Source organism: Pelophylax lessonae, assembly GCF_965119305.1.
Source record: "Pelophylax lessonae genome assembly, chromosome: 13".
NCBI classification, from domain to species: Eukaryota; Metazoa; Chordata; class Amphibia; order Anura; family Ranidae; genus Pelophylax; species Pelophylax lessonae.
The window spans coordinates 137133872-137161474 of NC_138780.1; the positions used below are offsets into that span (position 1 = coordinate 137133872).

Below are 27603 nucleotides of genomic sequence, written 5' to 3' on the forward strand. Positions count from 1 at the left end.
AAATATGATGTCTGATCTTAGTAGCGGGATTTTAAGGCTGATCAGATGACTAGGGTAGGAAGAGGGCATCACAAGACAGTTGGCCAGGGAGTAGGGAGAGAGTGAGGCAGTAAATATCTGTCCCTACTAGAGCTCAGTTTACACTAGTGTGATTCAAGATGCAACTTGAGTCGCACAGAATCGCATGACAATGGAAATCACATTGTTTTAAATTGTGCCCATTCACATCAATGCAACTCAGCAAAGAATTGTTATGCAAAAGACACCTGTACTACTTCGATGCGCATCCATCACAATTTTGGCCCCATAGCATATGGAAACCACATCAAAATTGCACTGAAAGTCAGATCAAAATTGGATCACAGCAATGTGAACCTTGCCTAAATGGTAATAAAAACACAACACAAACACAATGTTACCCTTGTAAAAGTTTTGGACTTTAAAGACACACTCACCTATTGGCCATATCATGGGATTCCAGTGTCAGCCTGTCCTGTAGAGCATACTGAACTTCAGAATCACAGAGCTGCAACTTGGCGATGCAGTTATAAACCTCTATTCGGATACCCGGCTCCTCCAGCTTCATGGCCCATAGGAGGAGTTCTTTCACCTGAGGTGTAATATGTCCTATTTGTCCTAGAGCTAAAATATTAATAAAAGATCAACACAATGGACCAATGCAACCAAGCAGTATTTTTACTGACACTGAACAAAATAAATAGAACATGCACATACAGTATCTCACAAAAGTGAGTACACCCCTCACATTTTTGGAAATATTTTATTATATCTTTTCATGTGACAACACTTAAGAAATTACACTATGCTACAATGTAAAGTAGTGAGTCCACAGCTTGTATAACAGTGTAAATTTTCTGTCCCCTCGAAATAACTCAACACACAACAATGTCAAAAACGCTGGCAACAAAAGTGAGTACACCCCTAAGTGAAAATGTCCAAATTGAGCCCAAAGTGACAATATTTTGTGTGGCCACCATTTTTTTGCAGCACTGCCTTAACCCTTCTTGGCATGGAGTTTACCAGAGCTTCAAAGGTTGCCACTGCAGCCCTCTTCCACTCCTCCTTGATGACATCACGGAGCTGGTGAATGTTAGAGACCTTGCCCCGTTTGAGGATGCCCCACGGATGCTCAATAGGGTTTAGGTCTGGAGACATGCTTGGCCAATCCATCATCTTTACCCCTCAGCTTCTTTAGCAAGGCAGTGTCGTTTTGGAGGTGTGTTTGGGGTCGTTATCATGTTGGAATACTGCCCTGCGGCCCAGTCTCCGAAGAGAGGGGATTATGCTCTGCTTTAGTATGTCACAGTACATGTTGGCATTCATGGTTTCCTCAACTGTAGCTCACCAGTGCCAGCAGCACTCATGCAGCCCCAAACCATGACACTCCATAGAAAATTTGGGCAGTTTTGGGACTTTAGATGAGACACCGGCGAGCACTGCTCAGCGTCTCCATCCCTGTATATAACAAACTGAAGAGAAAAAGGGGGATTAAAGAAGGTGTGTGTGTGGAAACCAACCGGCACTTAGTTTGCTAAACAGGGGTTTAGTTAACACACATTTGCAAACGCATGTATAAGCTGCAGGCCACTCCACGGCACCCTGTGTATCCTGCAGTCCTAACACTTCCTAACACTACTCAACCTGAGTGTCTCAACATGGAAGTACATGAATGCTAATGGATGGATGGGAAAAGGTGAGCTTGGAGATGGCCAATAAAATCTGCAATTTGATTGGTTTCTATGCAAAGCTGCACCACATTTTGCACTCTCCAGTTTTAATAAATGATCCCCTGTGCTAGAACCAGTATTCATAGCAGATACATCAGAGACCCCTATCTGCATACTTGTTCTGGGTTTGGGACGTAAAAAGAACACCACTGTGACAGCCAGGCAACTAGCATTTGAGCAGTTAGCAATGGCATCTAGGCCATTTAGATTGGTAGATTAGCCAGCTACTAACCTCTGATTGCCTGTGCTTGGATTTTCCATACTGGATCATACTGAATTATGTGGTAGAGGTGTTCCATGACCTAAAAAAAAAAAAAAAAAAAAGAGTATAAGTTCAAAACACATAGCAATTCTGAGTCACATTAATCATTATAAAGCTGTAGATGATTTATTGCTTCATCTGAATAAACAATAGCTAAATAACATGTAAATGTTTGTTTTTTTAACTTAAAGTGTTACTAAACCCAGGAGCCTGCATTCACTATATCTGGTCTCCCACAGTACACAGAACATGGAAATGCAATTATTTTAGTAAATATAAACTAGTGATCGACCGATATCGTTTTTTCTTTTTGCCAATATCGATATTTTGGTCATCGCATATCAGTATCGGCCGATATCTGCCAAATATTTTTCGGACATCTAAAAAAAAAATGTTTTTTTTTTTTTTTTTTACACAGGTACTCTTGTGGAGGGATCTGGGGGTTTAAAAGACCCCCAGACCCCTCCTCTGCGCTTAAAAGCATTCAAAACGCCAATTTTGGCTGTTTTGAATGCAGTCATTCTTTTTAATTTGGCGCCGAGTACCCTGAAGTGATGTCATGACATCACTTCCGGGTTTTTACATGGAGAACCGATTAGAGCCGAATGCGGCTTTGATCAGGTCTTTGGCGGCCGTGCAGGTAGGATGCCCGGGTCTCCCGGTGGGACGGGAGACCCGGGCAAGCCACAGAGGGCGGCGGGAGGGGGGGGGACGTCCCCTCCCACTCTTTGTAATGACAGCCGAGCGGCTTCTAAGCCACATCGGTTGTCATTACAAGACAGCCGACCGTCGGCTATGGAGGCCGGTACCGGGGTGATGCCTCTAGCTGCAGGTATCACTCCGGTACAGCACTTTCCCGAAATATCGGTAACCTCAGGGGCCGATTCCGATATATCGGGGAAAGTGCAGATCGGCCCTCGATATATCGGCTTTGCTGATAATGGGTCGATCCCTCATATAAACTGCTAGATACCTTTCCCATCAGCAGTTATAACATGCTTGTGACTTCTATCAAGGTCTGCTTAAAGCTTGTAGGAGGAGATTTCATTCTCCAATGATCCCCTGTCTGGGCAGTGCTTAAATGGCCCTGTGCTGATCACATGCATTCTCCCAAAAAAAATAAAAAATCTCTAGCAATACACACCAAACTGAGCATGTGCAGCCTGACTCCTAATGCTCTGTTCTGTCAAGAGATGGGTTCGAGTCAGTTAAAGAAGAAGAGAATCAGAGAAGACAGGATCAAACAGACTTTATACACAGTGCGGAGGAATAACCCCTTAGGTTTCACAGTGAGTATAAAAAGCATGCTTTACTGCATATACACACACCGATCTTACTGTTGTGGGTTTAGTAACACTTTAAAGACTGGGTATTTGTCACAATTTCTATATTTGTAGTTTTAATGTCCCTAAGAGAAAAAATACAATATGCTATGTAAATCATGAGGTTTGGCTTTCTGCGTAATACCGATAATACTAAATTTAAAAAAAAAGAATCTATGTTGATATATGGCCTTGCACTCTTTGAAAATAATGAAGGTGTTTTTCTGAATGGAGGCGGTGCAAAGCGAGTAACCCAAAGTGTATTGTACATGGTCAAATGGGTCACGTATTGGTACTGTCTGCCAAATGGAACAGGGGGGAATTATTTTTGCTGTGGCGTGATGCCTCCAAATATTTCTGAAAGGAATAGACAAAGCCCATGTAAAAGGTCCTAAACAGGGAAAGGAGGTGGGAAAAAAATGGATCTACTGGCAGGATCAACAGGTAATCTACAAAAATTCTGACTGTTAGGAGGGAAGATCATGACATTTATCCACTCCTCCTCCAATCACCTATTGGCTTGCACTCTTTAAAAGAAATGTGTGGCTTTTTCTGAATGGAGAAGATGTAGAGCAAGTAACCCAAATTGCATTGCACACGGTTAAATGAAACGGTAGTGCCTGCCTGGGGGGAGGGGGGAATCATTTTTGCTGTGGCATGATGCTTTCAGAGCAACATGGTCACACTATGTGTACACCTCTGTCCGCTGCTTTTGCAGCTTAGAGGGAGTAGTTGGGGGGTGTGGTAAACAGGCAGTTCAACTGCGTTTTTTTTACTAATTCAACACATACTCCCGCACCCAGGTGGATACAAGCTCTACCTCCTCCTAAGTATCTTTATAAATATTGTATCCTGAATTGGTTCCTATTATACTTGGAATTCCATAAATCCCAATTTTTCCCATGAAGATGGAGGTGAATAAGTAGTTACAAACTTGCAGCTACTCCAATTTGCATATTGGATTTGCAAAAGAAATCATCAGTTATAGAAAAATGCATAAAATCCACATATACAACATAAGTGACAATTCCTGGCTTGCCCGATCCCTAATGGCCAGCCTATGTCTACATATATATATACAGTATCTCACACACGTGAGTACACCCCTCACAATTTAGTAAATATTATATTATATCTTTTCATGTGACAACACTGAAGAAATGACACTTTGCTACAATGTACAATGTAAAGTAGTGAGTGTACAGCTTGTATAACAGTGTAAATTTGCTGTCCCCTCAAAATAACTCAACACACAGCCATTAATGTCTAAACCGCTGGCAACAAAAGGGGGTACACCCTTAAGTGATAATGTCCAAATTGGGCCCAAAGTATCAATATTTTGTGTGGCCACCATTTTTATCCAAGACAAACTACAGTCAATAAAAATCTCCATAGGCGACACTTTAAAAAATTTTAACGGTTACCAGTTTAGAGTTACAGAGTAGCTGTTTTTAAAATGATTGCTGTCGCTCTGGTGATAGCGGCGATACCTCACATGTGTGGTTTGAACAGCGCTTTCATTTATGTTGATATATTAGCAAATACCCATAGGGTCACATGGTACTTATCCTTTGGCGTCACTGCTGGCAACCATTCTTCCAATAGACATCATCAACTTTGTCTGCAATTCCATGCGCTAAGGGTGCCAAAGAGGCCGAGGGAGCAGGTGAAAGGAGGCTACCAGGAGCCTGACCAGTTTTGCCGGCTGTTCCAGAGGCCGTTTTATATGCAAATGGGAGTACCTGCACGTTCGTAACTACTTATTCTCCTCCATCTTCATGTATTAAATCTAGATTTATGGAATTCCAAGTATAATAGGAACCAAATTCAGGATACAATTAATGATAAAGATACAGATACATAGGAGTAGGTAGAGCTTGTATCCATCTGGGTGCAGGTGTATATGTTGTGTCTAAGATTAGTGGAAAAGTTCCCTCCACTTGTTTATAGGGAAAAGTCTTCTATACCTTGCAGGTCTTTACGGTGAGTGTGTCTTTTTGTTTATTTACTGATTCCCAACCGCAAGTGAAAGCTAACCCTTACCATCTCATCTTTAATGTGAAGTACACCTGCAGTCCGACAGGCCTGTCTGCGAACTGCAGCAAAGTCGTTAGTAAAACTCTGCAGGAATCCTGGAAACAGCTGGGCTGTCATAATCTGTAGCCAACCAATGAGAGACAAAGCTTCCACCTTTGATTTCCAACTGTCACCTTCTAGGCGTTTCCTGAAAATAATAAAGTCAAACTTTAGTTCTATATTTACGTCCCAAGTAAACTATACTATGCAAGGATTTTAGCAGATTCTGTTGTTTCGTCTAACGGTAGCCATTACTATTTAGCTCTTGTCAAAGTTGCTCTGATCTTTATACTTGCCCATTGTTTCTGCTTTCAACACAGCAACTTCAAAATCAATGAAACCTGTGGCTTTGAGTAAAAAAAAGTAGACTTGATCCACCCAGTGGCTTGTACACAATTTTTTGGGCATTTTGCCAAGGCACCCCTAAAGAACCCAGAAGGCACCCCCAGGCCCTGGTTGACAAAAAGGCTGGCCTAACCTGTTTCTGTTCTGTTGGTATTGAGATAGACCATACTGGTGCAACTGCTGCACCAGTGTTAGGGCATTCCTTCTACAATCACATGTTTATACCCAGTGTTGTAATAAGAAACACCAAAAACATGTATCCCACCAAAGATACAGCACTAATAACAGTGTCAGTGTTGACTTTTCTCTCAAGCTCTCTGCAGATTTCTGGAAAAGACAATGAGCCACTGAAAACTATTAAAGGCAAAACCCACACTGTTGTCATGGTTGCTCAGATTTAAAAATGACCCAGTTATTACCCATGTTAATGCCATGTTGTGTTGAATAACTTTTATTAGCACCATTCATTACACTGGGCACAACATATCCTCCTGAGATGAAAATACTCTTTCCATCACCCATGCAGACATGGCTGTACCCACTGCCATTCCCACCTTAATTGATCATGCACCTCCTTTCCTTGACCAAGTTTGCCCAGTGCTTTGGCAGCTGCCCAACGCACAGCAGGACTCCAGTCATTCCACATCAGATGGCTCAGTTTATTCTTCAGGTCCTAGAGACACAAAACACATAATCAGGCAATCCAAACACAGTTGACATTTTGTAATTAGGAAGGAAATTGCCTAAATCAGAACATCACTATACAGGGGAATCTCCTAAAATTAGAATATCTTTAAATAGTTAATTTATTCAGTAATTCAATTAAAAAAGTGAAACTCATATATTTTATATAGATTTATTACACAAAGAGGGATATATTTCAAACATTTATTTCTTACAATTTTGATGAATATGGCTTATAGCTAGCGAAAAAACAAAATTCAGTATCTCAAAAAATATGAATATTACATAAGACCAATAAAAAAAACTGACTTTTAATACAGAAATGTTGTCTTATTGAAAAGTATGTCCATGTGCAGTATAGTAGTATGCAATCAATATTTGGTCAGGCTCCTTCTGCATGAATTACTGCATCAATACGGCGTGGCATGGATGCAATCAGCCTGTGCCACTGCTGAGGTGTTATGGAAGCCCAGGTTGCTTTTATTGTGGCTTTCAGCTCAGCTGCATTCTTGGGTCTGGTGCCTCTCACAGATTCTCTATGGGGTTTAGGTTAGGCGAGTTTGCTGGCCATTTAGGCACAGTGATACCATGATCATTAAACCAGGTATTGGTATTTTTGGCAGTGTGGGAAGGTGTCAAGTCCTGCTGGAAAATGAAATCAGCATCTCCATAAAGCTGGTCCGCAGAGGGAAGCATGAAGTGCTCTAGAATTTCCTGGTAGAGGGCTGCGCTGACTTTTGACTTTATAAAACACAGTGGACCAACACCAGCGGATGACATGGCTACCCAAATCATCACTGATTGTGGAATCTTCACACTGGACCGAATACAATTTGGATTCTGTGCCTCTCCACTCTTCCTTCAGACTCTGGAACCTTGATTTCCAAAAGAAATGCAAAACTTTCCACAGTCCGTGATAATTTGCGGAGCCATGTCATCTGCTGGTGTTGGTCCACTTTGTTTTATCAAGTCCAAATTCAGAGCAGCCCTCTACCAGGAAATTTTAGAGCACTTCATGCTTCTCTCTGCTGCTGACCAGCTTTATGGAGATGCTGTTTTCATTTTCCAAAAGGACTTGGCACCTGCCCACACTGCAAAAAATACCAATACCTGATTACTGTGCTTGATTGGCCAGCAAACTCACCTAAACTAAACCCCATTGAGAATATGTGGGGTATTGTCAAAAGGAAGATGAGAGACAACAGACCCAACAATGCAGATGAGCTGAAAGCCACTATCAAAGCAATCTCGGCTTCCATAACACCTCAGCAGTCCCACAGGCTGATTACCATGCCACGCAGCATTGATGCAGTAATTCATGCAAAAGGAGTCCCGACCAAGTATTGAGTGCATACTATTCTGTACATGGACATACTTTTCAATAAGCCATCATTTCTGTATTAAAAATCATTTTTTAATTGGTCTTATATAATATTCTAGTTTTCTGAGATACTGAATTTAGGGTTTTCACTGGCTGTAAGCCATTATTATCAAAATTAAAAGAAAGGAATGCTTGAAATATATCACTCTGTTTGTAACACATTTATACAAAATAGACGAATTTCACTTTTTTAAATTGAATTACTGAAATAAATAAACTTTTTGATGATATTCTAATTTTATGAGATGCACCTGAATATATTGAGGATTCCTAAAGGGCACATTTAAACCAAAAGCACAGCTATTTGTAGGTGGCACCCACGCGATATATACAGCTCAGTGGTGTGTGTTCAACTTACATGGGGTTAAAACGATGAAACAATGAGGGTGACATAGGCAGGGTAAGGAAAGAAGGTTATTTTTTTCCATGTAAAGTATGTAATACCCTGAATTATAAAAAGTGGGCCTCTTTTACAAAAGTATCTGAAAGAACTCATATTGCCTTAGCACCGAGCTGGCTTTTCCCATTCTTCTTTTGGACTGATAACATCCTTTGTCCAGAAAAAAAGCAAGCCCTGCACATTCCAGATCATACATCCCATAGCTGCGGAGTCAGCGCTTCCATTGCTTTGGTTTGTGGTGATCCAGTCTATATGGAGAGAAGTTTGGCCTAGAACTCCATTTCATCTCCTTTATAAACAATCCTATTTGCTCAAGTCAAGCCACAGTATCTGCCATGGTGGATAATGAGAGGGAAGACAATATGTTGGAATAAAAACCTATTGTACACTGTAAATCAAAGAGTCTACTGCACTCCTAGAGTTCAGCTGTACACGTGGCTAGCAAACTACTTACCAGGCCGGTTAATAACTCAAGGATCCAAAATCTACAAACAAGCAGCATTGAAAATCTTCTTACCATTTAGTACCACCTTAATGTGTTTCAAGGTAAGGTATACTTTTAACTAATCTAAGCCGAATAGCTGCCACTCACCTTCCCATGCACCCGTGTACCTACCTACTTCAGATCAGCGGGCGATCCAATACAGGTGTTGTGGCCTGTATCAGCCAACTAGGTTTTTCTCTATATGTCTATAAGTTATCCAGAAAACATAAGGGAGGTTTTGAATGATTTTTGTGGGCAACACAGTTAGTTATTCTTTCAAATACTCTTCTGTTCCTGAGGCCCAGTATCATTTATATTAAATCTCCCAGCATTGTTGACTCCTAAGTGATAGTATGTATAATGCTTCCATGTAACATATCAGCAGCTGAATAAAATATTTGCATATTCTTTCCCCTAGATTTAGCTGTGGTAACTTTTTAATGTTTTCAATTAGGAAAGCTTACCCGGCTGATATCCCCATGAAGACGGGAGAGGGCTCTGCATGCAACAATTCGATCCTTCCAGTTACTTCTGTTAAGTGCTTCTCCCAGCAATGAATGGATTATATTCTATAAGAGGAGATAAGATACACTAAAGAGAACCTGTCACTAAGTAATAAAACAATATTCAACCAGTACTAAGTACTAATATATCTCTAGTTAGCATAGTCTGTGTGACCAAAAGAATTGGGATCCGCAACAAATTATTGCATTTAGGTGTTTTCAGTGGTGGGTACAGTTAATGCTACTGGAAGAGCATTGTAGACAATTGTGCACTTCCGGTTTGTGGCAATAGTTTGGGGCCCTTTTGTCTTCTAGCAGGACTGTCCTTCTGTGTACATAGTCAGATCCACAAAGACATGTTTTGATCAGTTTGGTGTGGAACGACTTGAGTGGTCTACACAAAGCCCTGACCCCAGCCCTGCTGAACATATTTCCTTTTTTATATCCAAAAAGGAGTAAGGGACATTTATTGTTAAAGCTTACATACACATTGAGGAAATGCCTCACTGAAGCCCAACTCTAGCCAAAACTTTTTTCATATAGTTGTAAAAGTAAGAGCTCTTGTCAGGTTAATATTGCTTTCTGCTAGCCTAGAAGATATTTACCTTTACTTTCTGTCAGGACAGGATGTTATGAAATATCTCTCCAAATATCTCTCAAACGGCCAAAAAATCCAATTTTCAGTAGAGTGGATAAGGATTAGAACTTCTGATTGGTATATACAGTACATACTTACATTGATCTAAGCTGAACTAAAGTAAGTATGTATAATATAGCCATGTCTGGAATCATTCTTCATGGTGTTGATGCACAGGGCTGGGACCGGGACAAGAGGTGGACAGGAGGGACGACTGCCCTGGGTACTATGGTATTATGTGAGGTGGGGCGCTTCAAGGAGATTGAGGAAAACTGGAGGGTTTGTGCTAGAAAAGGTGATACGGTAGAGGGGGGAGGGCATTTTTTTTTGAGGGGGGGTTGTGCTAGTAGGGATTATTGGGGGGATTTGTGCTAGGAGTGGGGAATTTGTGCTGGGTGGGGGAAGGAAGGATGTATACTTAAAGGGGAAATTTGAGGGGTAGAGGATTTGTGCTAAGAGGGGTGATTTTTTTTGGGGGGGGAGGGCATTTGTGCTGGGGGGATTTGGGGGATGAAGGGCAAAGACTTGTTCTGGGAGGGAGGATTTCAGCAGGGGGTGGATTTGTACCGGGAGGAGGGGGACCTTATGCTTGGGGGGTAAGCATACAGATTAGTGCTCAGTTTTTTCTCTTTTTTTTGGAGGGGGGATTTTTGCTGACATATAATGCTCATACAGCCTAGGGCACAGCTTGGCATGTTCCCTTTTCAGTTGTAAATTATTACTTTTTTATGAAAAATCCTACATTTGGTCACTCGATAGAGCTAAGTGTTATAGGAAATTCCTGCCTTATGTTAGTCTTGATGGTACTGGTAGCATAAAAATGCAATCACCTGCTACTTACTGTTTGCTGACTAAGCAGGCTTAGCAGATATAAAGCCTGTTCTTCTGTTTCCTCGTCCAGCACCTCAAATAGCTGGGTAAGGATCCTTTGTATTACCAGGTAACTGGGATTGCCCTCCAGAGCCAGACACTGAGCCGCAGCCCAGCTGTCTGCATCGTTGCCTGGAAAAATTAAAAATAATTTTAATGTACAGCTGAACCTACAACGTACTTTGTTACCCCCTAGAAGACACACTGTTTCTTTTACAGATGTTTATAGAGGGGTGCACTGTGATGTAAGGGAGGGTCGGGACTCTTGACTTCTGACTGTGGAGGGCTACTGAGCCCTGACATCTGATGTAAGAGGGGTGGGGTGGTCTGGACATCTAGTCTTACAGATGACACCGCCCCTTTGAGGGCAACCATAATGCTGATGCGACCCACAATGAAATTGAGTTTGATACCCCTGTTGTAGAGAATTTGTATTGTTCCTGCCCTGAAAGAAAGTTAAAATATAGCTAAAGGCAAAACTTTTTTTTTTTTAGTTTTGGATAAAGTGGAGAGGGATTAGAACATCTGTCAGTTTTTTTTGCTGTCTGTGCCCCCATTTAGAAGATTCACCATCTTTTTTTGTCCTGTTTACCATTATCACTGAGCCCCCGTTCACATCGGCGCAATTTGATATGCGATTTGACAGGTCAAATTGCATGTCTAATTGCAGCCTATTGCTTGCAATGGCACAGTCCCTAACGGTGAGACACTGACTTTGCGGAGCAGCACCAATTTCCAAAAGTAGTTCCTGCACTACTTTTGGCGACTTTGAGGGCGACTTCAATAGACATCTGTGCATGAACCCGCACAAATGTCTTTCAAGTCATCCCTGAAGTTGGACTGAAATGCGGCTTTGAATTCATGCGAGTTCAGATGAAGAAGCACGATTTCAAAAACGCATTCAATGTGAACAAGGGCTGAAAGTGAAACAGAAAGAAAATCCTAAATTTTGGGTTATCCCCAGAAAAGTAATAGAGGGGAAATCTTCCAATGGGGAAACTAGTTCTTGTGACCTGGGGTCCCCAAGGGATTCCCTTAACTTGGAGGGATCTCCTCTCACTTCCTGTTTGGCTATGGGACAGGAAGTGAAAGGATATTTATGCTCTGTAATGAGAAACAGATGAGGAAAAAAAAAATCTGGCAGGGGTTTTAAACTTCCCTTGCTCTATTCAGAATGAAAAAAAAAGTTTTGCCTATAGTTCTAGTTTAAGGGAAAATTCCCCAAAGGAGCATTAATGGCAAAACAAATGACAATGACTCTATCCTCCCATCCTATATAAAGCCATATTAGAGTTTTTTTCTGGAGTTGGGCTTTATGTAAATATTACAAAAAAATAAAGAATCCATAATAGAATACCATTCTCCAAGACAGAGAACATGATCTTCCTGGCTTCTTCACTGAACTCTTGGATAAAGAACTGACACAGTGCTGCTGCCATCCTCACGAGGTCATTCTCGTTGTGCAGGGCATCGGCCACAAGGTTCTGTATATCGGACGGTAACGTTGGCACAGCGGGTGGTGTTTTGGGGCCATCAATTTTATTACCGGCTTTAAAGTTATAATACAACATAAACAAAATAATTGTAATAAATAAGTACATAGGCAAGTTTCAGACTTCTGACTAAACATTACATATTCGTCTTTATGCTTTCATAAAACTGACCTATAGGAAAAGCAGAGGTGTTTCTAACAGCAACCAATCAGATCCTTTCATTTTATTCTAAACCAGCATCCCTGACAGATATCAGAATTAATTTGGTGGATTACCTTTCCAGCATCATTTAGAAACTAAAATGTTTGTTCTGGAGAGGCAAAATCATGAATCTATTTGCTGCTGTGGCATTCTGTGAATGGCCTGCATGCCTAACGAGCGACCCCCATGTTCACTATGCAGGAAGGTAGTGGCAATTGTTGCGGTAGTAATGACTACCAGAGATTTTCTGGTTTCACAGGGATCCCATATGTATGCATACTTACAAAATGGCGGCTGGTGCCCCATGGACCGGGGGGGGGGACGGCAGACGGACCACACCATACCCCCCGGGACCACATAAGCCTTCACACCATACTCCTTTCCCTGGGTCGCCTGGTCACTCACCATGTGGAGGGCAGGCAGGCAGGCGGCAGGGGCAGCGGCATCCCCTCAGTCTCCTGCGTTTCCTTCCTCCTCCTTGGCCAATGGCATGGCTTCTCCTTTCGGCCAATCGGGAAACGGATCTCAGGACCCGCTTCCTGATTGGCCAGGAGGAGGATCCGTGTGCGATAGCGAATATTCATTCGCTATTGTCACACAACTGGGTGGGCTCAGGGCGCAGTGCTCTGCGCCCACGAGCCCACCTTTTTTGAAGACTATTAGAGCCTCTGGCTCTAATCACGTGCTTAAAAAAAAAAAAATATATTGGAATCCATTTGTCCGATGCCCTGCATGTAGATTAGGGGGGGGCGGTGCCCCTGCGCCCCCAATGGACAGGCCGCCACTGGTAACTGCCAAAAAATCCATAACTGGAATTCAGCTTTAACACATTTCCAAAATTAAAATAATTCCAATTTAAAGGGGTTTAATTAAAGTGGAAGTAAACCCTCCTATCGTTTTCAGCCAAGGAAGCTGCTATCTTGGCCTCTGTTTAATCTTCAACTGCCATGATGCTGCACATGTGATCAGTTATGACACTAACCATTGGATTGTTTGACAGTTTGGTTGAGAGTTCATCCAATGTGACAATTACATTTCCAGCATGCCGGGAATTTAACTGTTTTTTGAAACTGCTAAATCTATGGGTTTACTTCCACTTTAAGTCTTATGGCTCAAATCAGTTAGATGGAATTACTGAGTACAGGATATATACTGCAATATAAGGCAAAGTCTTACGTTTGAAGGGGGTGAACTTGACACTATTAAAGTAGAACTATAGGCAACATTTATTTTATTTTTTTTCATTTTGGATAGAGCAAGGAAAGCTTATGACCCCTGTCAATTTTTTTTTTCACCATCTGTGTCCAATAGGAAGAAAATCACTGCAAATTAGGAGAATTTATTGGAGACCCCCAGGACACCAGAACTAGTGTCCCCATTGGAAGATTTGCTCTCTATTATTTTTCTGTGGACAACTCAAAAATTGGGGATTTTCTTTTACGTTCACTTTTAATGATAACGGTAAACAGGACAAAAAGAGAGGGTGAAGCCTCCTAACAAGGGCACAGACAGCAATAAAAACTGACAAGTATTCTATTCCATCTCCACCCTATGCAAAAAAAAAATTGCCTTTAGTTATACTTTAATGTAATATTTATTTCCAGTATATTTTATAATGTATACATTCAACCGCACATTACATCAGTCCCTTTTAATAAATGAAACATCAGAACACAAAGGAAGCCATTTACAATACATGTAAGCAAGGTTTGCAAGAGATCAGGAGCAAGGTCAGTTGAGAACACAGTCTGAGAAAAGCTAAAAAAGACTTTTATCTAAGTGTAGGGTGCTAGTTTTGGCTTTTGGAAAAAAAAAAACAGTAGTTTCACTTAGCAGCAATCACAGATGCTGACCAGATGAATTCTTGATTTAGCCATAGGAAGTTATTCAAATAAAGCAAATGGTGTAGATAGCACACCCAATTTTCAAGTGGCAATTTACTACTCACCAATTTCCTGGGGATCTATCCCTTCTAGAGGTCCAGCAACTGCAGAAGAAGCAATTGTCACAAGAGCTGAGACTTTAGAGGCTTTGTGGACACTAGCAAGATCTCTTGTAAGCTGCTCCAGGGTGGCCTCTTTCCACATGGAACCTTCAAGGAGCAAAAATGTATTTAGAATTGTTTTTGCTAACAGAGCTGAAATACAAGTACTTCTAATCCAGGGGTGATAAAGTTGACATGATCAAATAATATTAAGTGGTGTTCTTCTGCTATATAAATTCTCAACAGATAAATGATATCCAAATGCTATCACACCATTAACATATGGTAACATCATCGCAGAAGGACATGAAGAAGGATCAACTAACAGCATCACCATATACAGTGCTCAACATAAATGAGTTGTATACCCCTTTTGAAAAGTAAGATTTTAATCAATATCTCAATAAACACAAGAACAAATTCTAAAATGTTGACAAAACTGAGTTTTATAGAACATTTGTTTAGCTCATTACATGACAGTATGGTTAATAATATAACTTCGATTACAAATCTTCGGTTTTACTAAAATTAGTTGATGCAAAAATGAATACATCTCACAACAAAAAAACTACTACATCTAGTATTTTTCAAGAATAAAATATGGGTATAGTTGCGCTAAAAAACTTAAAAGGTAAGCGATTGAACGCACAATAAAATAATTAACAAAGCAGCTACACTCAAATCATACACTGAGCATATGTATATAACAAAAAAGAAATAAAATATGTAGCGCTAAAACATTATGAACAAAGTCCATAAATAAAGTCCATTTCCACCAGTGATATTGCACGGCACCAATTTGCAGTAAAGTGAAAGGAATCCACCACCAAAAGGAGTGTTCAAAACACGCTTACCAGATAGTTATATGCATTGGGCCTTGAACTATCATAGAACTGCAACACACTCGGTGACGAATTGGACCGGACCTCTTCACAAAGATGAATCCCAGAATTGATACCTTGACAGTATACCTTAAGGGAGCCACTCAAAAGAAGGAAATAAAACCCCTCATAGTGCAGTAATTTCCATAAACTTTATTGGATGTAAAGCAAAGATATATAGCACTCACATTTGAGAAGGGTATAGTGTGCGAATCACACGCCGACCTGCGTGGTTCCAAATCGGTTAGCAAGGTAGCAGCCAATGTCCTCTATTGCATGTAGGCGTCCAGCAAGGGCGGCCCGACGCGGCGTTTCGTCACATATGACTGACGTCTTCAGGGGTGTGGCCCCACTGCTGAAGTACACCTATTTATGTCCATAAAGGCGATCCAATTGGCTGGCTACAACCCGGAAGCGGAAATCACCATCATGTGTCCCGCGACCCGGAAGTCTAATTGACTAGCTACAACCCGGAAGCGGAAATCGTCATCATACGTTCCGCGACCCGGAAGTCTAACTAGAAACAGGAAGTGGAAGTCGCTGTCATACGTCCCGTGACCCGGAAGGTAAATAGAGCTCTGTATACAGGAAGGGAGTCACAATTCAATGTGTTCCGCCCTCCCAGAGAAAAATATGTCACCAAGAGTTTAAAAAGACCGAAACTGATGATGACAAATAGATAATAAAAATTATTATGCACAATACAATCTAATCTGACCCCAAAATCAACTCCTAGAGGCAGATTATCTGTCGCAATATAAAATAAAATAAAACAACGCAATATATGACAATGGCGCCACCTTGTGTTCAGATTTGGAACCTACAAGTACTACATATCGATTAAAACAACGCTAAAAACCACTAAAATCATACCCAATACATTAATAACAATACACATATATCAATTTAAAACAGCTTCATACAACCCAAACATAAAAAATATAAATAGAGTGAATGGGCCATCAAGAATTTGCTATAAAAGCGTTAATATCCCACTCGATGTTCAGTCCGTATGGCGTGTAGGATTTTAATCGATAAATCCAGGCTGTCTCCAGTTGGGACACCCCACGAGTAAGATTGCTCCCCCTCCAGTTAGGAGTAAATTTATCGATCCCCAAGAATAGTGTGCCCGTAGGGTCCCTATTGTGACACTCGTCATAGTGACGGGACACACTATGCTTGGGGAAACCGCTTAAGATGTTAGTGATATGCTCATTAAGGCGTACCCTCAACATCCTCGTGGTGCGACCCACATACTCCATCCCGCATGGGCACCTAATAAGGTATACCACATATCTCGTGGTGCAAGTGATGAATGGTTTTATTTTATGTGTGAGTTGGGTCACGCCAGTCACAAACATTTCACTTTTCTTTCGGCCCGCAGTATTGTATTTGCAGACTCTACAGGACCTGCATGGGAAAAATCCACACATATTTTGAAAAAAGGAAACCCGTTTGGGGGGGTTCCGAATATTCGGCGCCACCTGCAATCTCAATGGGGGGACACCCCTAAAGATCACAGGTGGCTTGTCGGGCAGAACGGGGCCCAAAACACTATCAGTTTTAAGGACATGCCAATGCTTCCGCAACATATTTTTTACTGAAAAATGTTGGGTAGAATAGGTAGAGAAAAAAGCGTGCTGGTAGGTATCATCCTTGGTTCTTACCCTAGGTACCAGTAGATCATCCCTATTCCGTGCACTTGCACGTGCCAGAGCCACATCCAATTCTGCCTCTCCATACCCCTTCTCCAGGAATTTGGATCTCAAAGAGGATGCTTCTTTAAGGAAGTCCTCATATCTGGAGCAGTTTCGTCTCAACCTCAAGAACTGACTGACAGGAACGGATCTCAGCCAAGATGGATGATGACAGCTGGAAATATCAATAAATCCGTTCCTGTCAGTAGTCTTGAAGTAGGTCGAGGTGATTATTTGCCCTTCTACCACCTTAATGTTAAGATCTAAGAAATGGATTTCCTCCCTACTCCATTCAAAGGTGAGTATGATACCTTTATTGTTAACATTTAGGTTGGCCATGAATGACTCCAGGGATGCTTGATCACCGTCCCAAAGGAGGAGGATGTCATCGATGTACCTGCGCCAAAGCACTAGCTCCCGCCCAGGTACATCACGAACGACATCCTCCTCCCATTTGGCCATAAATAGATTGGCCATACCTGGCGCATATTTAGCGCCCATAGCCACTCCTCGACTTTGACGATAATAAGTCTGATCAAACCAAAAATAGTTGTGACTCATCGCAAAGTCGAGGAGTGACATAAGGAAATCTCGCTGCAGGCCATACTTAATATCCTGTTTCAGATAGTATTCTACCGCCTCTCTCCCGTCATCGTGTAAAATGATCGTATATAACGATGAAACGTCGGCGGTAGCCAATATATACGAGTTCTTCCAGTTTAAACTGTTCAACTCGTTGATGACCTGCATCGAGTCCCGTAGGAAAGAAGGAGTCTTTACAACAAGAGGTTGCAAAAAGTTATCAATATATCTCCCCACCCGGGCTGTAACGGAATCAATCCCGCTGATAATAGGTCTCTGGTGGAAATGGACTTTATTTATGGACTTTGTTCATAATGTTTTAGCGCTACATATTTTATTTCTTTTTTGTTATATACATATGCTCAGTGTATGATTTGAGTGTAGCTGCTTTGTTAATTATTTTATTGTGCGTTCAATCGCTTACCTTTTAAGTTTTTTAGCGCAACTATACCCATATTTTATTCTTGTTTTTACTGAAAATTGAGAGTTGCAGCTTTGTATTTGATGGATATATTTGAATATCGTACTACTCTCAGTATTAATACTGAAGATGTTTTTTCCTCTATTGAGGAAGCATCTGACACTTTGGGAGGTCTATTCACCAGGCTGAAAAACCTTCTCATAGCGGAGCTCCATACCAACTGGGATGTGGCCTTTTTCGAGAAATATATTTCGGATAATATGGTCCCCAGGAGTCTACGCTGGGAAGTGTTTCCCCAGAGCGACATTTTTGACATTCAAGAATGGTTTCAGTTTTTTAATAAAATGGGTCTTAGCCTTATGAGTTTTATGCTGACGAAAAAGAAACAAAAACTCCTGAAGCTGGATAAGGATATAGGGACCATTAAAGAAAAACTGACGGAATTTAAGACCAACGATGATTACAAAAAGAAGTCAGAGGCTTTGCGTAAACATCTAGAAAAAGAGGAAATAGAGCAAAAATTAAAAAAGAAAAAGAAATATACAAGAGACCTAGGGGACTATAAAAGGGGGGAGGTCTTCAAGTGGCAATCGTCATTTGTGGTGCAGGAGCCCGCAGATGTCGATGCCAATGAAGACACGGAGGTATCTAGCGTTCCTTTGGTGGTGAGACCTAAAGTAGTTACTGCTAGAGTTCCAGCCCCCTCCTCGCCTAAACCCCAGACCACCCAATGGGTGTCCGTTGGACGTGGGAGAGGTCGGGGTAGAGGTAGAGGTCGCCAACCACCACCTCAACATAACAGTCTGATATATCATAATAACAGATTTGAACCCCTAAACAGAGATGCAGATTCACCTGGGAGGTACATGACAAGGCCTCTTCCTGAGTTGGAGAGGTTTGGTAATAATGGGGGTGGCTGGGTGCAGCCCCCTCATACCACCAACTTCCAGGGATATCCGCATCAAGATTATACACAGCATGGGTATAATTATGGTCCCCCCAACAGTGAATTTTTCCCTCGAGGTGGTGCCCACAACCAAAACTCTAATCAGTTTTTTCGTCAGGACACCCCCAAAGGGAAGCGAGGAAAAAATGTAAAAGAGGGACTAGAGGGGGGAGGAGGATCAGACAGAAAAAAGAGGCGGTTCTAAAAGATACAGGTCTCTTTAACTTAAGTACGGCATACATATCCAACGAAGAGAAATTTGTCTTAAACCATGGGCTGAAATATGCCTATCCTAAACAGTTGAGCAAATTTGATACATTCATTGACTTGCATAAGTTCGTTAGAAAAATGAGTATTAAGAGACATCTGCTCAGTAATCCATTGAACCCCAGGACAGAATATGTCATGGGAGTTAAGTCTACTACTTTTTCCAATGCCTCCACCTTCAATCCCCCTGGTCCATTGGCTCCTTCGCTTATGGTGTTCAGAGACTTGATGGCCAGGGATATTGATTCCCTGAAGATCAAGAGTACTGGCACCAATCTCATGTTTAAGAAGGGTTTGGATGGCCTTAAGGATAGGGAGGATATAACGGTACGGCCGGCCGATAAGGGTGGAGGCATTGTTATTTTAGATTCCACCGCTTATAACAAGGAAATGTGTAGACTACTGTCTGATAGGGGTACCTATGAGGTTTTACCAGGAAACCCTACTATCAAATATAAAAAGGAATTGAGTGCCTTGGTCGAGTATGGATTCCAGAATAAGTTGCTCACTAAGAAGGAGAAACTCTTTCTGGTACCTTCGGCACCGAGAACACCTGTGGCATACTATTTACCGAAGGTGCATAAAGATCCGATCAACCCACCCGGGAGACCTATTATCAGCGGGATTGATTCCGTTACAGCCCGGGTGGGGAGATATATTGATAACTTTTTGCAACCTCTTGTTGTAAAGACTCCTTCTTTCCTACGGGACTCGATGCAGGTCATCAACGAGTTGAACAGTTTAAACTGGAAGAACTCGTATATATTGGCTACCGCCGACGTTTCATCGTTATATACGATCATTTCACACGATGACGGGAGAGAGGCGGTAGAATACTATCTGAAACAGGATATTAAGTATGGCCTGCAGCGAGATTTCCTTATGTCACTCCTCGACTTTGCGATGAGTCACAACTATTTTTGGTTTGATCAGACTTATTATCGTCAAAGTCGAGGAGTGGCTATGGGCGCTAAATATGCGCCAAGTATGGCCAATCTATTTATGGCCAAATGGGAGGAGGATGTCGTTCGTGATGTACCTGGGCGGGAGCTAGTGCTTTGGCGCAGGTACATCGATGACATCCTCCTCCTTTGGGACGGTGATCAAGCATCCCTGGAGTCATTCATGGCCAACCTAAATGTTAACAATAAAGGTATCATAAAAAGATAATAAAATCCGCGCTAAGGAATCAAAGGATATAAATAAGTACTAATAAGCTGCAGCCTCACTTAAACTATAGCCAAAAGACTATATAAATAGATAAGAATGGAGGTGATGGCGCTGCTTATATTATAAGGTATAATTAGGTGGATATTCCTATGTAAACATATATCATCGGATGAATTGTATATAAAAAAGCTATGGAGAATAGCCACCAGGTGGCGAAGTGTAATGTGCAAAGATGTGCTGAGATAAATAAATATGTGTATATATACAATATGCAATAGTGATAAAAATAAATAGTCAACAGAGTGAATCTATAAACAACATTAAATAAATCAATCAATAAATATAAAATGACTCAAAAATCACGATGATAAAAATTAGTAAAATAGTGCGGGAAAAGCTTGACCAAACAGGATAAATGTGCAAATATACAGGAGAGTATTATTCAAAGTGTACAAATAGGTGATAGTACTAAAATATAAAAAATTATTATAAAAATTAAAGTTCGTGATCAAAAAATTGTGCAAAAGCAATAAAGTGCAGGAAACTTCTTTCCAAAGTGTGACAATACGTAATAATCAGTCAATTCATATACTAGAATACATCCATAAATAGGTGAGTGTACCCAGTGAGATAGGTGGGCAGTGACTTACGGTGACCCCCAAGGTGGGTGACTGGTGAGCTGCAAAGTGGCTACTGATGAAAAACCTACTCACCAGATATACCCACCCCACACAGGGGTATAGAGTGGGTATTGTAGATATGCCTCGCTGGTCCTTACTCTGTGTAGTGGTTCCCTTCCTGGGGGAGAATGGTGTGGGGTCCGCGGGGTATCGCAGATATCCTAGCGTGGGGTCCAGTACTAAGGTCTTGTTCCAATATGTCCGATGCTCCGTGGAGGGATCTAGTATGGCCACTCACAAGTATATGGATGGGAGGGTCATAGGAAGTGGAAAGACTCGATAGTGTGATATCGTAGGGGATATTTTATTCAGCAGTATACAATAAATGAATACTCACATTCAATCATATGGAAAACAGCGTGGTATTGGCGTCACGGAACGCAATGCGTTCCAACTGGAAACCGGAACCGGAAATGACGTGACGGCGCTGTACGCGTTTCCTTTGAATGGAGTAGGGAGGAAATCCATTTCTTAGATCTTAACATTAAGGTGGTAGAAGGGCAAATAATCACCTCGACCTACTTCAAGACTACTGACAGGAACGGATTTATTGATATTTCCAGCTGTCATCATCCATCTTGGCTGAGATCCGTTCCTGTCAGTCAGTTCTTGAGGTTGAGACGAAACTGCTCCAGATATGAGGACTTCCTTAAAGAAGCATCCTCTTTGAGATCCAAATTCCTGGAGAAGGGGTATGGAGAGGCAGAATTGGATGTGGCTCTGGCACGTGCAAGTGCACGGAATAGGGATGATCTACTGGTACCTAGGGTAAGAACCAAGGATGATACCTACCAGCACGCTTTTTTCTCTACCTATTCTACCCAACATTTTTCAGTAAAAAATATGTTGCGGAAGCATTGGCATGTCCTTAAAACTGATAGTGTTTTGGGCCCCGTTCTGCCCGACAAGCCACCTGTGATCTTTAGGGGTGTCCCCCCATTGAGATTGCAGGTGGCGCCGAATATTCGGAACCCCCCCAAACGGGTTTCCTTTTTTCAAAATATGTGTGGATTTTTCCCATGCAGGTCCTGTAGAGTCTGCAAATACAATACTGCGGGCCGAAAGAAAAGTGAAATGTTTGTGACTGGCGTGACCCAACTCACACATAAAATAAAACCATTCATCACTTGCACCACGAGATATGTGGTATACCTTATTAGGTGCCCATGCGGGATGGAGTATGTGGGTCGCACCACGAGGATGTTGAGGGTACGCCTTAATGAGCATATCACTAACATCTTAAGCGGTTTCCCCAAGCATAGCGTGTCCCGTCACTATGACGAGTGTCACAATAGGGACCCTACGGGCACACTATTCTTGGGGATCGATAAATTTACTCCTAACTGGAGGGGGAGCAATCTTACTCGTGGGGTGTCCCAACTGGAGACAACCTGGATTTATCGATTAAAATCCTACACGCCATACGGACTGAACATCGAGTGGGATATTAACGCTTTTATAGCAAATTCTTGATGGCCCATTCACTCTATTTATATTTTTTATATTTGGGTTGTATGAAGCTGTTTTAAATTGATATATGTGTATTGTTATTAATGTATTGGGTATGATTTTAGTGGTTTTTAGCGTTGTTTTAATCGATATGTAGTACTTGTAGGTTCCAAATCTGAACACAAGGTGGCGCCATTGTCATATATTGCGTTGTTTTATTTTATTTTATATTGCGACAGATAATCTGCCTCTAGGAGTTGATTTTGGGGTCAGATTAGATTGTATTGTGCATAATAATTTTTATTATCTATTTGTCATCATCAGTTTCGGTCTTTTTAAACTCTTGGTGACATATTTTTCTCTGGGAGGGCGGAACACATTGAATTGTGACTCCCTTCCTGTATACAGAGCTCTATTTACCTTCCGGGTCACGGGACGTATGACAGCGACTTCCACTTCCTGTTTCTAGTTAGACTTCCGGGTCGCGGAACGTATGATGACGATTTCCGCTTCCAGGTTGTAGCTAGTCAATTAGACTTCCGGGTCGCGGGACACATGATGGTGATTTCCGCTTCCGGGTTGTAGCCAGCCAATTGGATCGCCTTTATGGACATAAATAGGTGTACTTCAGCAGTGGGGCCACGCCCCTGAAGACGTCAGTCATATGTGACGAAACGCTGCGTCGGGCCGCCCTTGCTGGACGCCTACATGCAATAGAGGACATTGGCTGCTACCTTGCTAACCGATTTGGAACCACGCAGGTCGGCGTGTGATTCAAACACTATACCCTTCTCAAATGTGAGTGCTATATATCTTTGCTTTACATCCAATAAAGTTTATGGAAATTACTGCACTATGAGGGGTTTTATTTCCTTCTTTTGAGTGGCTCCCTTAAGGTATACTGTCAAGGTATCAATTCTGGGATTCATCTTTGTGAAGAGGTCCGGTCCAATTCGTCACCGAGTGTGTTGCAGTTCTATGATAGTTCAAGGCCCAATGCATATAACTATCTGGTAAGCGTGTTTTGAACACTCCTTTTGGTGGTGGATTCCTTTCACTTTACTGCAAATTGGTGCCGTGCAATATCACTGGTGGAAATGGACTTTATTTATGGACTTTGTTCATAATGTTTTAGCGCTACATATTTTATTTCTTTTTAGTATTTTTCAAGACCTCCCTGATTTGTAAGGACAGCACCAAATCTTCTAGGCATGGAATGAACAAGTTGGCGACATATTGCAATGTCTATCTTTTTACATTCTTCAAGAATGACCTCTCTTAGAGCCTGGATGCTGGATGGAGAGTTAAGCCCCGTACACACGCACCGATTGTCGGCCGACCGTTCGGCGTCTTTTGTCCGGTGCTGTCGTGTCTGTTGAAAAGTGCTAAAGACTGCACACGAATTTTGTCGGCCAACAACAACCGACTGCAGAAGTGATGTCATGTGATGGTTAACTTTCCGTGTGTTTTTTCTTCTCTGAGCATGCCCAGTCTTGCTCATCTGCTTTTTGTCGGCCGAAATCTGTACTGACTGACGAACAATCGGCCGTTCTTTGTTGGCCTACAAAAATTTTATAGCCTGCACACCAGATTTTGTTCGGCCGAAAAGTCGCAGTCGGTTGTCGGAAGCATCATACTAACAAGCCAACAATCGGCCGATCGGACGTTGGCCGAATATTTACGGCCAACAATCGGTACGTGTGTACGGGCCTTAATGCTCAGCTTGTCTCTCCAGAATTCATCATAGGTGTTTGATTGGGTTCAGATCAGAAGATATACTTGGCCACTGAATCACTTTCACCCTTCTCCAGAAATGCAACAGTGGGCTTAGATGTGTGTTTTGTATCATTGTCATGTTGAAAAGTGCCAGACGACTAATGGCCCGGAGTGATAGTAGCATCTTCTCAATATAGAGCAGTACATCTGTGAATTAATGAAACCATCAATGAAATGCAGCACTCCGACACCAGCAGCACTGATGCAGCCCCAAATAAGGACACTGCCACCACCATGTTTCACTGTAGGCACCATGCATTTTTCATTGTACTCCTCACCTTTGCGACGCCATATAGTTTTGAAACCATCAGTTCCAAAAAAATGTATCTTGGTCTGAGGTCTCATCACTCCAGAGTCCCAGTAATCTTCTTCTTTTTTAGCATAGGCCCTGCCAAATTCTAGGTGGGCTTTTTTGTGCATGGGCTTTAGGAGAGGCGTCCATGCATGCCATTCCCTCTCGGGAATCTATCACCCCAGTTTGGCTTTCTACTTCTTTAGCTAACTGCTGTGAACTTTCATGGCAATTTTCTTCAACCCTTCTCATCAGAAGAAGCTCCTGTTGAGGTGTTAACTTCTGTGGATGGTCTGGACATCTCTTTGAGATGGTTGCAGTTCCCTCTTTGTTACATTTTTGTATCACTTTTGCTATAGTATTCTGACTGATAAGTAAAGCTTTGCTGATCTTCTTGTAGCCTTCAACCTTCTTGTGTAAAGAAATTATTTTCATTCTCAGGCCTTGTGACATTTCTCTTCCATGTGTGCCATTTCCGACACCATTAAATAGGAAGGGGTTTTCTTTGTTAATTAATACCGTTTTATAATCAACTGTCTGCTGGACACCTGCTTAATGAATAATTAGACTCACCTGTAGTTGTAGTCGTGTTAGGATTTTGTTGTCTAAAATTTAGCTTTGCTCCTAAGACTTTCATTGGGGTGTATTCATTTTTGTAACATGGTCTTCAATTATTTGTTAGGAAAAATACTTTTTTTTTTGTGTGTGCAAATTAACAAATTTTGGTTTCAATTAATGGCCCACATTTGTGGGAGTATTTTTCTGTATAGTGTCCCATAGAAAATGTTGATTCCTATAAGGAAAGTAAAGGTTTTCTGACAAATCTGTTGGAGTGTACTTATTAATGCTGAGCACTGTACATGGCAGCTCCCACACTTTCCTGGACATAAGACCTGTGGTCACTCCTAAATTTATGTTTTACTGAAGTAACACAGTGGACAAGAGTGAGCATTAAAATGCATTGAAAATTGTCCAGGACTTTCTCAGGCCTGTCCTATCATGAAGTTTCCAAAGTGCATGGAATACAAACATGTTGATTGTATACATTTGTGTGCAGACCCCTCCTCGCCTGAGTTTCTGGATTCTCCACCAACCATGCCCATCATTGCATTAAGCAACCCACCCACCTTCATTCTTTGCATACCTCTCTAAAAAAGGAAATGGGGGTTTGCAAAGACGAGTCTGACTACCTAAATATACCAAAAGGCTGACTAAGAAAACAAGCCTACTGTATAGCCTGTCATTATTTTATGCTAGAGGACCAGGTAACTATAAAAAAAAAAAAAAAAAGCTAGAAGATGCCTTGGTGTCCAGCCAAAAGCTACTGATTTTACAGTGATGAATTACTGATCTTGCAGCATACCCATGTCAAATAAATAGACAGTATTGCCCAGACCATCAGTATATTGTATAGGATATATATATATACTCACTTATCGCCCAAGCGCTCTTCCATTGAGACACAATATTATGGAGAACCCGCTTCTCATTCCATGGACCCTGCTGTATTTTCTTAGACTCTTTGTCTCTTACACAAGAAACAGTTATAGGTCTTTCCTGAGTTCTCCTTCCAACATCATCCACAACTGCTGTTGGGAGGCCAATCCACCTACGGGGACCCTTTTCAGGTTTCACAGTATGACCGGTTTAAACAAAAATAGAAAAGGAGTGATTTTTATTGCAATACATCGCTCTTATGCCACAGTGTGTTGGAAACTAAATATTTATACAATGATCTGAGGTACTCATGCTATAGGCTCTGTAGGTCATTCTGGGGAACTGACTATTTTTTACTGCACTTAGATAATACAGCACAGCCAACCTGGGGAACTGACTTCTCTCTATTGCAAATGTTACCTATTCAAGCTCCTACTCAGCAGCCCACTGGCCAGATGCTCTCAGTCCTGCCTAAATAACCCCTTTGCTCCCATTTGGTGATGGAAGCGTAGCCCACTGAAAATGTCCTTGTTGTTAGGCACAGGATGGACCCTGTCTGCCTAGCCTCCTGTTCATTTATTGGCTTATGGCCACATACCTCCCTGTCTTTGACTTCCCACCCTGATTGACAGAGAAACTGTGGCACCTTATTTAAGCATCGCAAGGCCAGGGCCCTTGCTACATAGCTCTCTGCCCTGCCTTGCCTTGTGGTTCCTGCCCACTTGCCTAATCTTGGATTTTTCTTTCTTCAGTCTGTTTCTTGATTACGCTTCTCTGCTGCCTCCCCATATCTCAAACTGTTTTTGGACATGGTGCCTGCTGCCTGCCCTGACCTTGGATTGCCTCTGAATATCACTAACTGTCCACTGCCTGCCCTGACCACCACCAGGCCTTGGACTTTAGCTCCCATACACTTATGCTGTGCTATACCTCACGTGAGATCCTCTTAAAACACCCAGGTACTATTTTCTGTTACCAATCCTTAATCCTTAGTAGGGATGATCGAACGGTTCGGGTCGACCATCGGTTTGACCCGAACATTGACTGTTCGAAATTCGGCCGAATTCCGAACTTTTTGCGGAAAAGGTTCGGAATTCAGCAACCAGAACCGACCAAAATGCAATGGGACAGGAACTGGGCTTTAAAAGCCGTGATTGGACCTGAACCATCAGTAAAAGCCAATTGAGGGGGCAGGAGAATGCTAGGAATGTGATTGGAGTGACAAGGGGGTCCAGAGGCCAATCATTATTGAATACGTCCCCCAGTATATAAGATAGCCCCGCCAAATCTCTAGCATTTTAATACAGGGCTGTGGAAGAGAGTGGAAGCAGTTCTGTTACTTCTGCTCTCAAAGTGTCATTTAGCAATTATTAGTGTGAGGAAAGGGATATCTAGTGTAGTTAGGGTACTATTTTCCACAATAGTTATATTTAATAATCTAGTTTCTGTAGGGAAAGTGTGAAGTGCCAGGGTGACCGTAGTGTAGTGTAGGGTTAACTGACTCTGACTGCTATGGCAGGGTGACAAAACCCTTCCATGTCAGGGTGACCGCTATAGAGAAAAGATTGTTTCTCTTAGAACACTTACAGAACAGGATGGTGGCTTCTCCCCTGTC

General features: G+C 41.8%; 1 protein-coding gene across 1 annotated transcript in view; it reads right to left on the minus strand.

Moving 5' to 3' along the window:
* HEATR4 (HEAT repeat containing 4) overlaps positions 1 to 27603 on the minus strand; it is a 54788-nt gene that overhangs the window by 14750 nt on the left and 12435 nt on the right. Inside the window, exons 5-13 of the mRNA XM_082274966.1 lie at positions 25985 to 26200; positions 14355 to 14498; positions 12070 to 12261; positions 10684 to 10844; positions 9167 to 9271; positions 6308 to 6426; positions 5376 to 5556; positions 1981 to 2050; positions 456 to 642 (exon numbers count right to left, since the gene is read on the minus strand). Of these exons, the coding sequence (XP_082131092.1) occupies positions 456 to 642; positions 1981 to 2050; positions 5376 to 5556; positions 6308 to 6426; positions 9167 to 9271; positions 10684 to 10844; positions 12070 to 12261; positions 14355 to 14498; positions 25985 to 26200 (1375 nt within the window). The remainder of the gene's footprint in view (positions 1 to 455; positions 643 to 1980; positions 2051 to 5375; positions 5557 to 6307; positions 6427 to 9166; positions 9272 to 10683; positions 10845 to 12069; positions 12262 to 14354; positions 14499 to 25984; positions 26201 to 27603) is intronic.